General features: G+C 41.6%; 1 protein-coding gene across 1 annotated transcript in view; it reads right to left on the bottom strand.

The window, feature by feature from the left end:
• The window catches only part of CRYBB3 (crystallin beta B3), a 62,270-nt gene that overhangs the window by 7,030 nt on the left and 34,360 nt on the right, over window positions 1-20,880 (bottom strand). Inside the window, exon 3 of the mRNA XM_073653977.1 lies at window positions 12,063-12,181. Coding sequence (XP_073510078.1) covers window positions 12,063-12,181 — 119 coding nt within the window. The remainder of the gene's footprint in view (window positions 1-12,062; window positions 12,182-20,880) is intronic.

The raw sequence follows: 20,880 nt of genomic DNA, 5'->3' as shown, positions 1-20,880 counted from the left end.
CAAGTTTTCAAGCCAGTTTTGCGCAGCTCTGCCAAAATTTGTGGAACAAGGGCAAGACGATGCCCTCTTGCTTAATTCATGGCGATTTGTGGCGTACCTTACACTACAAATCTTACTCTAGGACCCCAAAGACTGGAGTAAGATTTGTGGCGAGACACACTGAGACACACAATTGAGACATGCCTAATTCATTAAGAAACATGTGGTGCAACAACACCAGCATGAACAACATAAATCTTGATGAATCAGGGACTTGCATAGGGTTGAGCGAGCATGTTCTGTCCGAGTATGTTCTATTAACCCTTTCGCCGAGTATGCTCGGGCTGAGCTCCGAGTATTTACAGCTGCTCAGTGATATGGTTGAATCGCTCCCGTGTGCATGATTTGCAACTGTTTGACAGCTTTATTACATGTGAGGAATGTGTAAGAAATAGACATTCCTCACATGTAATAAAACTGTCAAACAGTCACAAATCATGCACATGGGAGCGATTCAACCATATCACCGAGCAGCTGTAAATACTCGGAGCTCAGCCCGAGCATACTCGGCGAAAGGGTTAATAGAACATACTCGGACAGAACATGCTCGCTCAACCCTATGCAAGTCCCTGATTAAATGCGTGTATTTAGAGCTAAATATACTTTTTGCCATTGGGTTTCATTACAAGTTTTGCAACATTTGCCGTCTATAACCTCTATGTTACATTGTCTATTGCTGGCTGCAGGATGAGTTAAATGAAAAGCCATCAGGAGGCTTGTTCTGACATTATTTTTCTAAGCTCCTTTTAGCTAATTTATTACCACAAACCACATCAAAGTTGAATGTGTTGAATATGCAGAGAAACAAAGAGCCTATAAAAGCCAAGCCATGCAACATAAAATAAATGACCCCAAAGGTGGACAACCCCTATAAGTGAAAAGCAAAATCAATTTTGCTAGATCTTTCTAAATCGCCCTTCCTTAGGGCAAATTTTTACTTATAATAATAATAATCTTTATTTATATAGCGCCAACATATTCCGCAGCGCTTTACAATTCAGAGGTTCATATACAACAGTCATAAGTAACATAGCTAAAGATAGTACAATAATTAAAGCAAAAATAATGATGACCCTGCTAGTAAGAGCTTACAATCTACAATGAGGTGGGGGTGACACAAAGTACAGGGGCTTATTTACAAGGATGGTCCAGCCTTCTTGAGGGGATGAGGGATAGATAAAGGCTGCATGAGCTCATCACCAGCCAATATCTGTAGTGCTTTTGGGTTCGGTGGAGACTTATGTTTGGAGAATAAAGGTATGGGCTATAAGAATATAAAATGACTTTGATTAGGGAATGTGATAGGCCGACCTAAACAGGTGTGTTTTTAGGGAGCGCCTAAAACTGTGTAAGTTGTGGTTCGTCCTAATTTCTTGGGGTAGAGCATTCCAAAGAAAAGGTGCAGCTCGGGAGAAGTCTTGAAGCCGGGAGTGGGAGGTACGGATTAGTGCGGATGTTAGTCGAAAGTCGCTTGTGGAGCGTAGAGAGCGGGTAGGCCGATAAACAGAAATGAGGGAGGAGATGTAGGGGGGTGCCACACTGTGGAGAGCTTTGTGGGTGAAAAAAAAAGCCAATACTTATGTGTTACTTAATACCACTGACAGGTAAAATAATCACATTGTGTAAAACAGGTTGTCCATGAAAAATGCTGTTTTTCGGCACATCAATGTAAAACAAGAATGACTATGCAGATAAAGTATATACATTTACGCATTCTACATTGGCTATTTCTGACATGCCACTAAGATTCACACCATGGTAAGTTCACACCGTGTTTTTGCATTCTGTTTGGGCTGTAGATTTTTCTTACAAAATAAATATACTGCAAAATAGCACTGAAAACAAGTTACAAGAATGGGCAGCTATTGACTTCCTGTTAAAACAATATTTGGATGTATGGAGTGTGTTGGCTCCTGACAATGGTTATGGGCAGCACGGTGGCTCAGATGTTAGTACTGCAGCCTTGCATCGCTGGGGTCCTGGGTTCAAATCCCACCAAGGAGTTTGCGTGGGTTTCCTCCGGGTTCTCTGGTTTCCTCCCACACTCCAAAGACATACTGATAGGGAATTTAGATTCTGAGCCCCAGTGGGGACAGAAATTATAATGTACAGTTAGGTCCATATATATTTGGACAGAGACAACATTTTTCTAATTTTGGTTCTAGACATTAACACAATGAATTTTAAACAAAACAATTCAGATGCAGTTGAAGTTCAGATTTTCAGCTTTCATTTGAGGGTATCCAGATTAAAATTGGATGAAGGGTTTAGGAGTTTCAGCTCCTTAACATGTGCCACCCTGTTTTTAAAGGGACCAAAAGTAATTGGACAGATTAAATAATTGTAAATAAAATGTTCATTTCTAGTACTTGGTTGAAAACCCTTTGTTTGCAATGACTGCCTGAAGTCTTGAACTCAGGGACATCACCAGACGCTGTGTTTCCTCCTTTTTGATGCTCTGCCAGGCCTTCACTGCGGTGGTTTTCAGTTGCTGTTTGTTTGTGGGCCTTTCTGTCTGAAGTTTAGTCTTTAACAAGTGAAATGTATGCTCAATTGGGTTGAGATCAGGTGAATGACTTGGCCATTCAAGAATATTCCACTTCTTTGCTTTAATAAATTCCTGGGTTGCTTTGGCTTTAGGTTTTGGGTCATTGTCCATCTGTAGTATGAAACCACGACCAATCAGTTTGGCTGCATTTGGCTGGATCTGAGCACACAGTATGGCTCTGGATACATCAGAATTCATTCGGCTGCTTCTGTCCTGTGTCACATCATCAATAAAACACTAGTGATCCAGTGCCACTGGCAGCCATGCATGCCCATGCCATCACACTGCCTCCGCCGTGTTTTACAGATGATGTACTATGCTTTGGATCATGAGCTGTACCACGCCTTCACCATACTTTTCTCTTTCCATAATTCTGGTAGAGGTTGATCTTGGTTTCATCTGTAAAAAGAATGTTCTTCCAGAACTGTGCTGGCTTTTTTAGATGTTTTTTAGCAAAGTCCAGTCTAGCCTTTTTATTCTTGATGCTTATGAGTGGCTTGCACCGTGCAGTGAACCCTCTGTATTTACTTTCATGCAGTATTCTCTTTATGGTAGATTTGGATATTGATACGCCTACCTCCTGGAGAGTGTTGTTCACTTGGTTGGCTGTTGTGAAGGGGTTTCTCTTCACCATGGAGATTATTCTGCGATCATCCACCACTGTTGTCTTCCGTGGGCGCCCAGGTCTTTTTGCATTGATGAGTTCACCAGTGCTTTCTTTCCTTCTCAGGATGTACCAAACTGTAGATTTTGCCACTCCTAATATTGTAGCAATTTCTCGGATGGGTTTTTTCTGTTTTTGCAGCTTAAGGATGGCTTGTTTCACCTGCATGGAGAGCTCCTTTGACCGCATGTTTACTTCACAGCAAAACCTTCCAAATGCAAGCACCACACCTCAAATCAACTCCAGGCCTTTTATCTGCTTAATTGAGAATAACATAACGAAGGGATTGCCCACACCTGTCCATGAAATAGCCTTGGAGTCAATTGTCCAATTACTTTTGTTCCCTTTAAAAACAGAGTGGCACATGTTAAGGAGCTGAAACTCCTAAACCCTTCATCCAATTTTAATGTGGATACCCTCAAATGAAAGCTGAAAGTCTGAACTTCAACTGCATCTGAATTGTTTTGTTTAAAATTCATTGTGGTAATGTCTAGAACCAAAATTAGAAAAATGTTGTCTCTGTCCAAATATATATGGACCTAACTGTATGTTAAAGCGCTGTGAAATATGTTGGCACTATATAAAAATAAAGATTATTATTATAGGCAACTGTGTGCAGCTTGTTAATATCTCCGAAGTAGCTGAAATATGAGGTGTGAATAAAGTCTAAAATTTCCAATGTAAGCAGCGGAATGTGGATAACACATATGACTATTTATATCTGTAAAGGTAATGTTTTACAGTGGTGTAGGTGTGATCATCCCAGTTTAGCAGCACCAGAAGCACACACAGGCTTTGAAAACTAGACAATGACAAGGTCTCTTTACATAGCTCCTAATCATTCTGGATCCAGCAGGACCGTCCTGAATTGGGGGAGATGTCCTGGGATCCTGGGAGGTCAGGGTTGTGTCCTGACTTCCATTCTGTATCTGCAATATCTGCTAGAAGTGCAGACTAAGTACATGTGTTACTGAGAAGAGGATGCTGCTGTAATTGTGCAGTTCCTCTGCCAACTGTGGGAGAGGGGCTGTCATCTGTCTGTGCTTTGTACAGACATTTATTTAATGAATTAATTTTTCCATTTTAAAGATGTGGACTGTCCCAGGATTCAATCTCACAACCTCTAGCATGGCAGGCAGCAGTTCTAGCTGTGAGCAACAGGCTGCACTGTCATGTATCAGAGAATTTTCTCAACTTGAATATGTAAATTGTATTCTTCTTCTTTACAGGCACATTGTAGTGGTATATACAGATACATATCTATATCATCAGTTTATCAGTATATATAATACCTGTATATTAGGGGTAAAATAAAAGTCAAATATCTTTTTTTTATAACATTACTAAATAATATATAAAAAAAACAATTATAATAATGACATTTAATGCACTTTTTAGAAAAAGATAAAAACACAAATCAGTAAATTATAAGTACATATTTGGATATCTCTATTCATAACAACTCATACAACACAGTCAATGAATTATTTATGTTGATCAGTAAATCCCATTAAAACAATTGCCTGATTGTTTTTTTACTCCAATAAACCCATACAAAATTTGACAAAAATGTAACATTTAAAGGGAACCTGTCACGTCATTTCAAGCATCTACACCAGGGGTGGGCAATTAATTTTCTAGAGGGGCCACATGACAGACCATGACTGTTGTGGAGGGCCGAACCAATAGGCTGAAATTAACTCTGCTCAACATTAATATTAACATATTAATATTATTTATGATTACTTTATATTAATATTAATTGTATCACTTAATATTGAGCAGAATTAAGTATGCTGACGTCCCCCTATATACTGTTTGAGCCCCCACATAGTCTCCCCGTGATCATCATGAGACCCACATAGCCTCCCCGTGATCAGCATGAGACCATATAGCTTCCCTGTGATCAGCATGAGACCCACATAGCCTCTACATGTCTAGCACAAGACCCCCGTAGCATCCCCATGTCGAGCACAAGACCCCATAGCCTCCTCATGTCTAGTATGAGACCCCCATAGCCTCCCCATGTCTAGCATGAGACCCATATGGTCTCCCCATGTCCAGCATGAGGCCCTCATAGCCTCCACATGTCTAGCATGAAACCCCATAACCTCCCCATGTCTAGCATGAGGCCCCTATAGCCTCCTCATGTCTAGCATGAGACCCCCATAGCCTCCCCATGTCTAGCATGAGACCCACATAGCCTCCCCATGTCTAGCACGAGACCCCCATAGCCTCCCCATGTCCAGCACGAGGCCCCCATAGCCTCCTCATGTCTAGCTTGAGACCCCCATAGCCTCCCCATGTCTAACATGAGACCCACATAGCCTCCCCATATCCAGCATGAGTCCCTCATAGCCTCCCCATGTCCAGCATGAGACCAACATAGCCTCCCCATGTCTAGCATGAGACCCACATAGCCTCCCCATGTGTAGCATGAGGCCCCCATAGTCTCCCCATGTCCAGAATGAGACCCACATAGCCTTCCCATGTCTAGCATTCTAGCATGAGACCCAAATAGCCTCCCCGTGTCCAGCATGAGTCCCACATAGCTTCCCCATGTCCAGCATGAGACCCACATAGCCTCCCCATGTCTAGCATGAGACCCACAAAGCCTCCCCATGTCTAGCATGAGACCCACAAAGCCTCCCCATGTCTAGCAGGAGACCCACATAGCCTCCCCATGTCTAGCATGAGACCCACATAGCTTCCCCATGTCCAGCATGAGACCCACATAGCCTTCCCATGTCCAGCATGAGACGCACATAGCCTCCCCATGTCCAGCATGAGACCCACATAGCCTCCCCATGTCCAACATGAGGCCCACATAGCCTCCCCATGTCCAACATGAGGCCCCCATAGCCTCCCCATGTCCAACCAAACATCCCATACACATGAAAAAAAACAAACACATACTCACCTGGTTCCCGTTCCTACGCTGTGCCTCTGCTCCTGTCTCCGGTGCTCAGTGCACAGCTTAAGCGTCATTGTGTCAACTTGGTGGAAGAAGGGGCCGGCGTCGCCATCTTCCGCCAATGCAGTCACCGCTGTCTGCATTCTGGGGATGCACATAAATGTGACAGTGGGCGGTGACGGACAGACGGGGGAGGGCGCAGTGTGGCTCATAGGCCACTGTTTTCAGCCAACGGCTATATCGTTCCGCGGGCCGGACGGGAACAGCCAGAGGGCCGGATGTGGCCCGCGGGCTGCACTTTGCCCAGGTCTGATCTAAACTGTCCCCAGTGTGTTGTTAGTGATGCAATGTGCATCACTAACACATTATTTTCATTAAAATCGGCAATCTAATCATGTCCCAAAAGCACTTTATATACTTATATTGTACCTGCTTGTTTAGTTATAGAGGAGTGTTTAATTTTTATTCAGTCATTGGCGTCACCGCCTACTCAATTTAACTGACTGTCCTGGAAGCGCCGACGTCACTCGAAACCATTGTAAAATCCCATGCTTGTGCAGAGTGGAGCGGGTCCCCGTGTTCAGTCATGGGCGTCATCGCCCACACAATGTCTAGCTTGGAGCAGCATTTGCGCAGTGTCAAGCTGGTAGCTGCTGGTCACGGCGCAAGCACGGGGAGCCGCTTGTCACTGCGCATGCGCGGCTCCCCAACGACACTGGTGCTACACAGGGCGCAAGCGCGGCTCTAAGCTACACACTGCGCAAGCGCAGCTACCCAATCTCAACACTGCACAAGCGCAGCTTCACACTCCAAACTCCACACACTCCACACTCCTATTGCTAAACGAGCAGGTACAATATAAGTATATGAAGTGCTTTTGGGACATGATTAGACCGCCTATTGTAATGAAAATAACATGTTAGTGATGCACATTGCATCGCTAACAACGCACTGGGGACAGTTTAGATGCTTGAAATGACGTGACAGGTTCCCTTTAAATACGTGTTGAATTGAACTTAAAAACAACTACAGCTCATCTAGCAAAACCTCATGTGGTGAAACTTTCAGAAAAAAATGTAAAAGCTATGGCTGATACAAATATGAATAAATGAGCAAAAAATAAATCCATAGGTCCTAAGCATCCTGGATACAGTGGGACACTCCCGGATTTGGCTCTCTGTCCCACTGTTCTGGGTGGTCTGTTGAAAGTCCCTCACTGCGATGCAATTGCAGATGCGCCCATAGGCAGCTATAACAGCATGTGGCTAACACTCATAGGAGACCAAGATTTGTAGTATAACCGGCAATATACTTGTATTTCAATACATAGTATTGCCGATCAGACGATTGCAGATTCGGAGGACTAAAAAATATAGTAAAAGGAAAAAAAATTTTAAAAAATATTTAAGAAAAACATAAAAAAATTGAATACCCCCCATTTTTCCTGATTAAAAATAAATAAACATATTTGATATCAGTGTGTCCATAAAAGTTCAATGTATCAAAATATAAAATTAATGCAATCGGTAAAAAAGAGAAAAAAATCTTAGCGGGAGAATTATGGTCTTTCGGTCTTTGCAAGGCCGCAAAAAAAAGGCAAAAAGATTAAAAGAGATTAAAACGTTGTGTATATTCTAAAATGGTATCAATAAAAACCATCAGCTCAGGGTACAAAAACAAGCCAATCACAGCTCCGTCGACAAAAAAATGAAATTGCTAAAGATCTTGGAAAATGACAATATAAGCTATTTTTTTTTCTGTTTATTTTTACTAGTTAAATAAATAATAATAAAAAATATGTATGTTTGTAATCGATGTAATCATACTGACCTGGAGAATCATATTACTGGGTCAATTTTACCGAACAATGGATGCCATAAAATCAAAACCAAAAAGCAATTGCAGAATTGCGTTTTTTGCACTTTCACCGCATTCAGATTTATTTTTCCCTTTTCATAGTGCATTGCATGTTAAAATGGATTGCGTCATTCAAAAGTACAGCTGTTCTCACAAAAAATAGACCCTCATACGTCTATGTCAAGGGAAATATAAAAAAGTTATGACTCTTGGGGAAAAAAAGAGAGAGGAAAAAATGAAAGAGCAAAAACTAAAAATCACCCAGTCCTTAAAGAGTTAATAAATCATCATGGATCTCATGCGTGCACCATATAAATTGTTAATTACTCTCTGTATAACCATGAGTGACAAGACGACAAGGCGTTGCTGTCTCTTCTTCATTGTCATGTGAGAATGTCAGAATACAGGTCAACGTTTATAGTATCCTGTATTCTTCTGTGCCATTTCACACATGTGCCAGAAAAAAAGAATAGCCCAAGAAGTTTGATTTGAATACTTGACTCCACTAATGCTTTTCTACTCTATTAACAGATTGTTTCTCAGACTTGAAGATCATATAGTGTAGGTCCATGGGAGCACAGTGCAGCAGGCACCCAGAAGACAGTCAGAGATCCTGACCTACCAAGGATACCTACACTGCACACTCTCCACCAAGTACACCTGGACGATGAGGGGGCATACTCATGCGGTGGCCTTCCATGACTGCAGGGGGAGGCACCTCAACAAAGATGCTGCCAAGTCTGCAGTTTTAGCGCCTGCTGGACCATACTGCATTCAATTGATTAGGAGTGGGAAGAGAAAAAAAATAGAATGATGGATCTATTGGAGGAGATGTGAGAAGGGGGGAACTGCTGTGTCCAGGGGATGGGGTTGGAAAGGGGATACATGCTACTTCTATTGAGGAAGGGGTAAAAAGAGGAAAAATGGTGTGTCCAGCAGGGAAAAGGTGCTTAGGCGGAGAATGGAAAGATGTGGGAAATGAGAGAGAGTGCTGCTTCTAGTGGGTTGAGGTGTTGAAGAGGGGAGAATATTACATGCAGTGGGGAAGGAATTTGAAAGGGAAAATGGTGTGTCACAGACCGCTCCTGCCAATGATTCTCCTGCTTCCTGTGATGTCACATCGACAAAGTAGTTCCTTCTCTTCTGTACTGCTTTGATGATGGGGCGTCACTACCGATTTCATGTTGATTGACAGACGGCTCCCCATTGTGTTAGGCTGAGCCGACTGTTAATCAACATGCCGTCAGCAGGGAAGCAATTACTAGATTAGGTCTTTCTATTCTTCACTTTTATTTCATGTCTTATGTTGCTGATGAAATTAATATATTTAAAGGATTGGCGAGATGCATAACCAAATGAAGTAAATATTGCAATGACGCACATTACACACCAGTTTTATACTACCTTGCCTAGATTGCAATACTGGATCCACCCCTATTGCACATGTAATAGTGAAGAAGGGTGTAACCTTCCTTTGGTACTAAAGTAGTTAAAATAACATGTTCCCATAGTTATGTCTCTCTGAACTGCTGTTAGGTCAAGTTAAGGGGTTAGCTTCAGTGGTACAGTCAGTAGAGTAGAGGGGAGAACGCAGTGTCTCGGTCAGGCGTGGAGTATATCTGGGGTTTAGTTTGGCATATTTCCTTGTGGGGCTGTAGTACTTTTAATCGGCCACAAGATGCCACTGTCGGGCGCAGCTGTTAGTGAGAGCCTGCTACCAGAATGACAGTGAGGAATTAACTGCCGCAGGGGGCGGCGCATCCTAGGTAACGTCTGGAGAATTTTCCAGAAAGTGTCAGTTGCAGTCCTGTCAGAGTTGTGACAGGAAGCCTTACGGACAGTCAGAGATATTGGCTGCTAGGGTAAACGGGAGCTCCCTACTCTCAGACAATGAATCAACAGTGTAAATATCTCCTCACGCAGTAGTCCCAATAGCCGGCCGGAGAAACTCAATGGAGGTATTGAGGACCCAGGGCACGTCTAGTCTGAAGGTAGCAAAGGAAGATAGGACTCCAGGCTAAGCCATGAGGGAGATATAGGATCCGGATACAGTGTCGCTGGTGAGGAAACTTCTCTTCAGCTAGAGAATAGAGTTAGAGAGATGCTTCACCTAAAGAGGGCACCAGGGCTGAAGATGTTTCTAGCACCTGTATGGGAGATGAAAACCTGTTGGGCCTTATCCAATGTACCCGACTGTAAATACTGTATATACTACTCTCCCCCAAGTAAAATCCCAGTTATGGTTAAGAACTTTGTGTCCTCTGAATTTATTGCTGCCCTGGTCCCAGAAGAGAAATGCCTGGAGACAGCCGCGATCAGGTGGTTTGAAGTAAGTGAAGAATGTCACATACCCAGCCACACATCAGAGGGAGAACACAAATTGTCTGTAGGGTGTCAAAGCGAGCAGGGACTACAACTCGCCCACGACTACTTCGCTGGGGCACCTTACACACACTCATACAGAGAAGCTGACAATCTATGCAATATGAATTCATGATCATAGACTAGAGAGGTATTTTGCAAAAACTACAGCAAAACTATATAGGTTCTATAACATACTGCCTACCCAAATTACAGTACTACAAGTACACTGACGAGTAAAAGGGTAACAATATTTTGAACTTTTGACTTTCAGGCTCCATATATGACCATCCAGTACTGATTCGAACATGAGCCTACCATAATTTTATAGACAATCAGTTTGACTTGCAACTATTTAGCATATGATTAGTTATGTAGATTCTTGTCATGTCACTGCATTGTTACTGTTTTGCTCCAAAAAAATTAATTTTAAGTTTTATTATTTTGTCAGTATTTTGTAAATCCACCTTTGGCTTTCAACACTGCCTGAATCCTTCTGGGCATGCTCGCAATCAGATTCAAATATGTCTCGACTGAGTTCTGATCCCAGGTCTCTTCTACATGTTTCTAAAGTTGGTGCATACTGGTCAACTCACTTGGGTATGTATACAATTTTTTCTTCAACTCTACCCACAAGTGTTCGATTGGGTTGAGGTCTGGGGACTGTGGGGGCCAATCCAGCACCTCTACTTCATTGTCATTGAACCATTTCTTCGCAAATATCAACGTATGCTTCGGATCATTGTCCTGCTGGAACAATATGTTATCCTTTTCATACCCATAGTACTCAAGTGTACTAAGTAACTTGCCTTGTAGGAAACTCACATATAGTGCAGCATTGAGACCACTATCGATCTTGGTCAAGGATCCAATGCCTTTGGCTGTGAAACAACCCCATATCATAAGGCTTCCTCTACCAAACTTGACAGTTCCTTCAATTTCTCGATCCGTATCCCCTTTTTCCCTTGTTTCTTCCAGACCCATTTGCACCCATCAGAGCCTAGTCTATTGACTTTCATCTCATCGCTCCAAATGACCCGTTTCCAATGTTCTACTGTCCACTTTTTGTACTTTTTTGCAAACACGAGCTGACGCTTCTTATGACAGTATTAAAGTCGAGGATTCTTCACCTTTTTTCGAGCCATCATTCTAGACTTGTGTAACAGGTGTCGCACAGTGATTGCATGGACGTCTGTGATCTCACTATTATGAAGCATACGAGCCATCTCCACTGCCGTGTTTGTTGCTCCAGAACTAATAAACCTTCATGGCTGCTCCTCGATTTGAACCAGTGACCTTTCGCTTGTGAATCAACCTAATAACACACTGAGCTATTAGGGAATATGCATAGCTAATCATATGCTAAATAGTTGCAAGTCAAATTTATGTATGATATAACCAAGATGATTGTCTATAAAATTATGGTAGTTTCACGTTCGAAGCAGTAGTGGATGGTGAGATATGGAACCTGAAAGTCAAAAGTTCAAAACATTGTTACCCTTTTCATTGTCAGTGTATATTAGGTAATTGAGGTCATGGCCTGGTCATAGTCTTCTACAACCACTTGTCTATATCCAACAATATGGAGGGAAGTTAATGGCATATTTGTAATTTATCTGCTGGCAATGTGTCCAAGTTAACATTTGTCTTAATGAAAGTAGTTTGCATTCGCCACTCACGGTCCAGATTCCACTTGGATGGATCCAACTTTCTCAAGTCCTTTCTCTCCCAAGTTCTGGCATTCTCCAGTGAGCTCACACTTCTTCCCCTGAAAATTCTCGAATTCATAGAGCGTGATCTGAGAATTAAGATAAAAATGATAAAATGATAAAATAGTAGTCTTTATCCTGTTTGAAGCTCTGCTGTTTGAAGTCTTATTGTATTATCATGGTTAGGCATTGTACCCACCTTGTGAATTATACAAGTTTGACATACAGTACAGACCAAAAGTTTGGACACACCTTCTCATTTAAAGATTTTTCTGTATTTTCATGACTATGAAAATTATACATTCACACTGAAGGCATCAAAACTATGAATTAATACATGTGGAATTATATACTTAACAAAAAAGTGTGAAACAACTAAAAATATGTGTTATATTCTAGGTTCTTCAAAGTAGTCACCTTTTGCTTTGATGATGGCTTTGCACACTCTTGGCATTCTCTTGATGAGCTTCAAGAGGTAGTCACCGGAAATGGTTTTCACTTCACAGGTGTGCCCTGTCAGGTTTAATAAGTGGGATTTCTTGCCTTATGAATGGGGTTGGGACCATCAGTTGTGTTGTGCAGAAGTCTGGTGGAAACACAGCTGATAGTCCTACTGAATAGACTGTTAGAATTTGTATTATGGCAATAAAAAAGCAGCTAAGTTAAGAAAAACGAGTGGCCATCATTACTTTAAGAAATGAAGGTCAGTCAGTCTGAAAAATAAGGAAAACTTTGAAAGTGTCCCCAAGTGCAGTTGCAAAAACCATCAAGCGCTACAAAGAAACTGGCTCACATGAGGACCGCCCCAGGAAAGGAAGACCAAGAGTCACCTCTGCTTCTGAGGATAAGTTTATCCGAGTAACCAGCCTCAGAAATCGCAGGTTAACAGCAGCTCAGATTAGAGACCAGGTCAATGCCACACAGAGTTCTAGCAGCAGACACATCTCTACAACAACTGTTAAGAGGAGACTTTGTGCAGCAGGCCTTCATGGTAAAATAGCTGCTAGGAAACCACTGCTAAGGACAGGAAACAAGCAGAAGAGACTTGTTTGGGCTAAAGAACACAAGGAATGGACATTTGACCAGTGGAAATCTGTGCTTTGGTCTGATGAGTCCAAATTTGAGATCTTTCGTTCCAACCACAGTGTCTTTGTGTGATGCAGAAAAGGTGAACGGATGGACTCTACATGCCTGGTTCCCACCGTGAAGCATGGAGGAGGTGTGATGGTGTGGGGGTGCTTTGCTGGTGACACTGTTGGGGATTTATTCAAAATTGAAGGCATACTGAACCAGCATGGCTACCACAGCATCTTGCAGCGGCATGCTATTCCACCCGGTTTGCGTTTAGTTGGACCATCATTTATTTTTCAACAGGACAATGACCCCAAACACACCTCCAGGCTGTGTAAGGGCTATTTGACCAAGAGGGAGAGTGATGGGGTGCTACGCCAGATGACCTGGCCTCCACAGTCACCAGACCTGAACCCAATCCAGATGGTTTGGGGTGAGCTGGACCGCAGAGTGAAGGCAAAAGGGCCAACAAGTGCTAAGCATCTCTGGGAACTCCTTCAAGATTGTTGGAAGACCATTTCTGGTGACTACCTCTTGAAGCTCATCAAGAGAATGCCAAGAGTGTGCAAAGCAGTCATCAAAGCAAAAGGTGGCTACTTTGAAGAACCTAGAATATAAGACATATTTTCAGTTGTTTCACACTTTTTTGTTAAGTATATAATTCCACATGTGTTAATTCATAGTTTTGATGCCTTCAGTGTGAAATGTACAATTTTCATAGTCATGAAAATACAGAAAAATCTTTAAATGAGAAGGTGTGTCCAAACTTTTGGTCTGTACTGTATGTGTCAGGAAATCTCCTACCACATACCCCTAATATATCTGTTGCGTGGTGGTAACCGCAGGCGAGGCACCCATCTTCTCCTTTTATGTCCCGGCACGCTACATGAAAGTGTGGGTCCTGGCTGGGTGTGTGAGTTGATGCTGTGAGGGCCTTGCGCCCGTGCAGGCCGCCTGTAGCTGGTGGTGTTGGCAGGCCAGGACCATAGGTTCCACAGTTCAATAAAGTAGACTCAAGTTCTAAAACATAGTCTTTATTGAACGGTAACTTAGTAAGGGTTATGTACAAGGGATAGTGGGTACAAAGTCTTATGGATGTTCCCCTTGCAGTATAAAGCACTTTCATACACACAGTATTCTTCCTCTGTAGTCTACTCCAGAGCCGGTGAAGTACACTGTTTTGTCCTACTTTGTCACAGCCTAGCTTGTCACCACGGTTCTGATCAGCAAGTCTCTCTACTCGCTCAGCAGTTCTACGTCCTATTTCTTCCACTACTGGCGCCCTGGATCTACCACACGGGACCCCCACTAGTCTCATGAACTCAGTCCTGTTTAGGTCCGTTACCTTCGTCGTTTAACAAGCTCAGGGTTTTTCCTCACTCGTCATCCTATCCAATGACCCTTTTCTAGAAGGCCACTCTGTCTCATCGGTCACTTCAGGATCTCGCTATTCCCCTGTCCTTTAGTCTCCTTTACTTGTAGGTCACCCGAAAAGCAGCACTGCTCACATAACACTTGCTACTTACACTTGAACTAAACCCTACCTAGCTATATACAGGAAGCAGTCACTTGCCCTAACAGTAAGCCCACCCCCCCCCCCACTATGAGCTAGTCCCAAACATTAACTGTCTCTCACCCTGCAGTCTGTTGCTGGGCAGACTTAACCTTTCTATGCAAACATTATGACACCTATCTCTACCATGGGTTACATACTATACATTATAATACCTTACATTATTACATCCTACATTATACATTACTAACATTACCTATGACACTGCAACACACTATGCATATTGTACTTACAATACTTATCACACTCTATACGTTACACAGGAACATATTGTATTTCTACAAGGAACTTGTTTCTTCAAGAGGGGAATGCGGTGAGCCTGTCCATATCCTTACATATCCACAGGGCTCCATACATCTCTCATATACAAAAACATCAGCATTTGGGGACAGTATGCATCAGAATTCCTTTTTTTTTACGGTAAAGGAAATCATAGTATACTGTGATACAGTAAAAAAAAAACTTTAGCACACTTTATATGTTGGGTTTTTTAACAATAGGAATGAAAGTGTGATGTTTGCCACTGTAGACCTATAAAGTAGTATAATGTACATTGCAGACTTCCATCCATGTGTATAATAGCTACAATCATAATGTGGTCTCAGTTTTCTGTGCAAGCAGAATTAATCGTGTGCCAATACAAGCTATTTTTAAATCTGCACTGATTTGCAGCTATAAACCCCCCCTAATGATGACTCCCCACCAGGATCTTTTTAACTTCCATTGCCTCTAGACCTGTACTCCAGTAGTGCTAATTCTGTCGGTCGAGCATGCTCAGATGTACCAATGGACCCTGTCTAATAAAGCCTCTGTCAGCTAGTTGTGGCACAGCTCAGATATGCTAATATAAAGATTCCACTGATACCAGCTGCATTTGCACTTAATGACCCTGTCCAATTCATGAAAAACAGATGGACCCTCTTAGGTTATGTTCACATGATTTGTGTTTGATGCAGTTTTCAGAAAATCGCTCCGCTATACTATACTCAGCTCCTCTATGCATAAAGGGCAGAGCGTGATCCTGCTCTGAAGATCCCCATGAACCACCAATGAATTGTGGAGTGTGTAAATAGTAAAAATATTGGTCACATGATAATTCAAACTCATTTAAAACTATGAATGGTCACGTCATCCATATAAATAAAAATTGCCCATGTTGATATCCGCAGCACTGAGAAGAAGCAGGGCACTACTGGAAAATGTTATTTTAGCAGTTCAGATCATGAGTAGCACAGGTTCTCAGTGGTTAGCAGTGATGCTTTTCAGTGCTGAGGTCCTGGGTTCAAATCTCACTAAGTACAACATCTGCAAAGAGTTTGTATGTTCTCAGCTCACAGAAAAGGACAAGAATTCAAAAAATCATCACAGAAAAAACACCCTTACCAACACCAGGTCAGATTACCAAAGCACAAGCAGGACGCGGCAGACCCCTATGATAAAGGGGGGGGGGCAGCACAGGTGCAAAATACTGAAGCGACAGCCACCCCGTCCATGAATTGGCAGATATGTGAGTGGCTGTGTAGTATTAGAAATGCACACAACTGCAGCTTGTATAGGACGCCAGTCAAACAGATAGGTGCAACTCTGGAGCGCTTCAACGGATCCCACTGATTCTGAGAATGTTTTTTCATGACATATTGTACTTCATGATAGTGGTAAAATTTGTTCTCTATGACTTGCATTTCTTTGTGAAAAAAAATCTGAAATTTGGAGAAAATCTTGAAAATGTTGCAGCTTTCAAAAGTAAATTTTTTATGCCCTTAAACCAGAGAGTTCTGTCACACAAAATAATTAATAAATAACATTTCCCACATATCTACTTTACATCAGCACAATTTTTGAAACGTAATTTTTTTTTGTTAGGAAGATGGGTTAAACGTTGACCAACAAAATTTACAAAACCATTCTTTTAGGGATCACATCACATTTGAAGTGACTTTGAGGGGTCTATATGAGAGAAAATACCCAAATGTGACAACATTCAGAAAACTGCACCACTCAAAGTCCTCAAAAACACTTTTAAGAAGTTTATTAACCCTTCAGGTGCTTCACAGGAATTAATGGAATGTGGAAGGAAAAATAAACATTTAACTTTTTTCACAAAAAATTTACTTTTGACCAAATGTTTTTATTTTCACAAAGGTATCAGGAGAAAATGGACCCCAAAATTTAATGTGCAATTTCTCCTGAATATGCTGATACCCCATATGTTGGGGAAAACTACTGTTTGGGCGCACAGCAGGGCTCGGAAGGGAAGGAGCACTGCTTGATTTTTTGAATGCAAAATTGACTGGAATCGAGAGCGGACACCATGTCGCATTTGGAGAGACACTGATATGCCTTAACAGTGGAAACTTCCCACAAGTGACCCCATTTTGGAAACTAGACCCCTAAAGTAACTTATCTAGATGTGTTGTGAGCACTTTGAACCCCTAGGTGCTTCACAGGAATTTATATCATTGAGCCATGAAAATAAAAAAATCAAATTTTTTTCCACAAAAATGTTCTTTTAGACCCAAATTTTTTATTTTCACAAGGGTAACAGGAAAAAATGGACCCCAAAAATGGTTGTGCAATTTCTCCAGAGTACACAGATACCCCATATGTGTAGGAAAACTACTGTTTGGGCGCATGGCAAGGCTCGGGAGGGAAGGAGCACTGTTTGACTTTTTGAACGCAAAATTGGATGGAATCATTAGAGGATGCCATGTTGCTTTTGGAAAGCGCTTGATGTGCCTAAACAGTGGAAAACCCCCACAAGTGACCCCATTTGGGAAACTAGACTCCTCAATGAATGTATCTAGATGTGTGGTTAGCATTTTGAACTCCCGGGTGCTAATGTAGATCTGTGAAAATTTAAAAAAAAAATCACATTTTTCCCACAAAAATGTTCTTTTAGCCCCAAATTACAGTTGTGCTCAAAAGTTTACATACCCCGGCAGAATTGTTGCTTTCTTGGCCTTGTTTCAGAGAATATGAATGATAACAAAAAAACTTTTTCTCCACTCATGGTTATTGGTTGGGTGAAGCCATTTATTGTCAAACTACTGTGTTTTCTCTTTTTAAATCTTAATGACAACCAAAAACATCCAAATGACCCTGATCAAAAGTTCACATACCGGTTCTTAATACCGTGTATTGCCCCCTCTAACATCAATAACAGCTTGAAGTCTTTTGTTGTAGTTGTGGATGAGGTTCTTTATTTTCTCAAATGGTAAAGCTTCCCATTCTTCTTGGTAAAAAGCCTCCAGTTCCTGTAAATTCCTGGGCTGTCTAGCATGAACTGCGTGCTTGAGATCTCCCCAGAGTGGCTCAATGATATTGAGGTCAGGAAACTGAGATGGCCACTCCAGAACCTTCACTTTGTTCTGCTGTAGCCAATAATAGGTAGATTTGGCCTTGCTTTTTTGGATCATTGTCATATTGGAAAGTCCCATACGCAGCTTCCGGGCTGATGACTGCAAATTTGCCTCCAGTATTTGCTGATAACGTGCTGCATTCATCTTTCCTTCAACTTTTACCAAATTTCCTGTGCCTTTGTAGCTCACACATCCCCAAAACATCAGCGATCCACCTCCGTGCTTTATGGTAGGAATGGTGTTCCTTTCATCATAGGCCTTGTTGACCTCTCTCCAAATGTAACATTTATGGTTGTGGCCAAAAAGTTCAATTTTGGTCTCATCATTCCAAATTACCTTGTTCCAGAAGTTTTGAAGTTTGTCTCTGTGCTGTTTTGCGTACTGTAGGCGAGATACTTTGTGTCATTTGCACAGTAATGGCTTTCTTCTGGCGACTCGACCATGCAGCCCATTTTTCTTCAAGTGCCTCCTTATTGTGCATGTTCAAACAGCCACACCGCTAGTTTTCAGAGAGTCCTGAATTTCAGCTGATGTTATTTGTGGATTTTTCTTTGCATCCTGAACAATTTTCCTGGCAGTTGTGGCCAAAATTTTTGTTGGCCTACCTGACCGTGTTTGGTTTTTACAGAGCCCCTGATTTTCCATTTGTTAATCACAGTTTGAATGCTACTGACTGGCATTATCAATTACTTGGATATTTTTTTGTATCCCATTCCTGTGTTATACAGTTCAACTACCTTTTCCCGTAGATCCGTTGACAATTCTTTTGCTTTCCCCATGGCTCACAATTCAGAAACGTCAGTGGCTGGATGAAAGAGTCTGTCTGGATCCCAGAAACTCACTCAGCTTTTATGCACACACACTGTGAAAACAGGTCACAGGTGTGGATGTTGCTTTTAGTAGCCATTCAAACCCATTTGTGTCAAATTCTGAGCATGTTATCAGGCCAAAATCACCAGGGTATGTGAACTTTTGATCAGGGTCATTTGGATGTTTTTGGTTGTCATTAAGATTTAAAAAGAGAAAACACAGTAGTTTGACAATAAATGGCTTCACCTAACCAATAACCATGAGTGGAGAAAAAGTTTTTTTTGTTATCATTCATATTCTCTGAACCAAGGCCAAGAAAGCAAAAATTCTGTCGGGGTATGTAAACTTTTGAGCACAACTGTATGCATTTTCACGAGGGCAGCAGAAGAAAATGCACTGTACAATTTGTTATGCAATTACTCCTGAGTATGCCTATACCCAATATGTAGAGGAAAACTATTGTTTGGACGCACATCAGTGGCTCAGAAGGCAAGGAGTGCCATTAAACTTTTTGAACGCAAAATTTGCTGGAATCATTAGCGGATGCCATGTCGGGTTTGTGATGTGTTCAAATAGTGGAAACCCCCCCACAAGTGACCCCTTTTTGGAAACTAGAGCCCTGAAGGAATGTATCTAGATGCGTGGTGAGCACCTTGAACCCCCAGGTGCTTTACAGAAGCTTATAACATTGACCTGTGAAAATAAAAAAACAACTTTTTCCCACAAAAATGTTCTTTTACCCCCAATTTTTTTTTATTTTCACAAGGGTAACAGGAGAAATTTTACCATACAATTTGTTATGCAATTTCTCCTGAGTACACTGATACCCCATATGTGGTCGACAACTACTTTTGAGGCACAGTTCAAAGCTCAGAAGGGAAGAAGCGCCATATTAGAGTTCAGATTTTGTTGGAATGGGTTGAGGGTGCCATGGCACATTGGCAGAGCCTCTGAGGTGCCAGAACAGCAGAACCCCCCCATAAGTGATGTCATTTTACAAACTACACCTCTCAATGAATTAATCTAGGGGTGCAGTGAACTTCTTGACGCCACATATGCTTCAGAAATTTATACCATTGGGCGATAAAGAAAGAATAATTAAATTTTTACAGCTAAAATGTTGTTTTAGCCCCAAATTTTTAATTTTTATTAGGACTTATAGGAAAAAATTTGCTTGTTTTTTTCGGAACAAGATTATGTTTTCAGCTATACCATTTTTATTTACATTCATCTTTTCGATGGCGTTTTATTCCACTTTTTGTTTGATGGTATGATGAAAAAGCATTTTTTTTATTTTTTTTATTTATTTTTTATGGTGTTCACTGAAAGGGTTAACTAGTGAAACAGTTTTATAGGTCGGGTCATTCTGGATGTAGCGATAGCAAATATTTATTTATGGGTACAATATATTTTTATTTTTTTATTATTATTTTGTGATTTTTTTTAAAAAAAATATTTTTTACAATTTTTTTTTACTTTCTTACTTTGTCCCACTATGGGACTTTCACTTTTTTCAGTCTAATAAGAGTTATAAAGCATAGCAATGCAGGAGTATTGCTATGTTTTATAACCTGTCAGTGCTGCAGACACAAGTCAGTTAGATCATGCATTGCATCTAACTAACTTGCCAGAGCCTGGTGATCTGGGTTTCGTGATGACATCAGGTCACCATGACAATGATCGGGCCCTCGCGATGACATCGCGGGGGCACCGATCGGAGTGCAGAGGGAGCACCCCCTCTCTGCTTGCCTTCTAAATGCTGTGATCGATATCGAATGCAGCATTTAGCGGGTTAAACTGTCGGGAGCCGGGTGTCAGCTGTCATATAATTTCCTGCGCACGCAAAATTGCCATAACAAGGTCGGTAAGTACTTACCAACCTGGACGTATGGATATGTCCAAGGTCATGAAGGGGTTAATTAAAAAAAGGTACATTTTAGTGTCCCTTGAATATGTGCTGAAATCGTGTGAGAAG

This window comes from Phyllobates terribilis, unplaced genomic scaffold (assembly GCF_046119375.1).
Source record: "Phyllobates terribilis strain yellow unplaced genomic scaffold, ASM4611937v1 Scaffold_1__5_contigs__length_1240528914, whole genome shotgun sequence".
NCBI lineage: Eukaryota > Metazoa > Chordata > Amphibia > Anura > Dendrobatidae > Phyllobates > Phyllobates terribilis.
The sequence above is the reverse complement of the archived record's forward strand: the minus strand, read 5'-3'. Positions and strand labels throughout refer to the sequence as shown.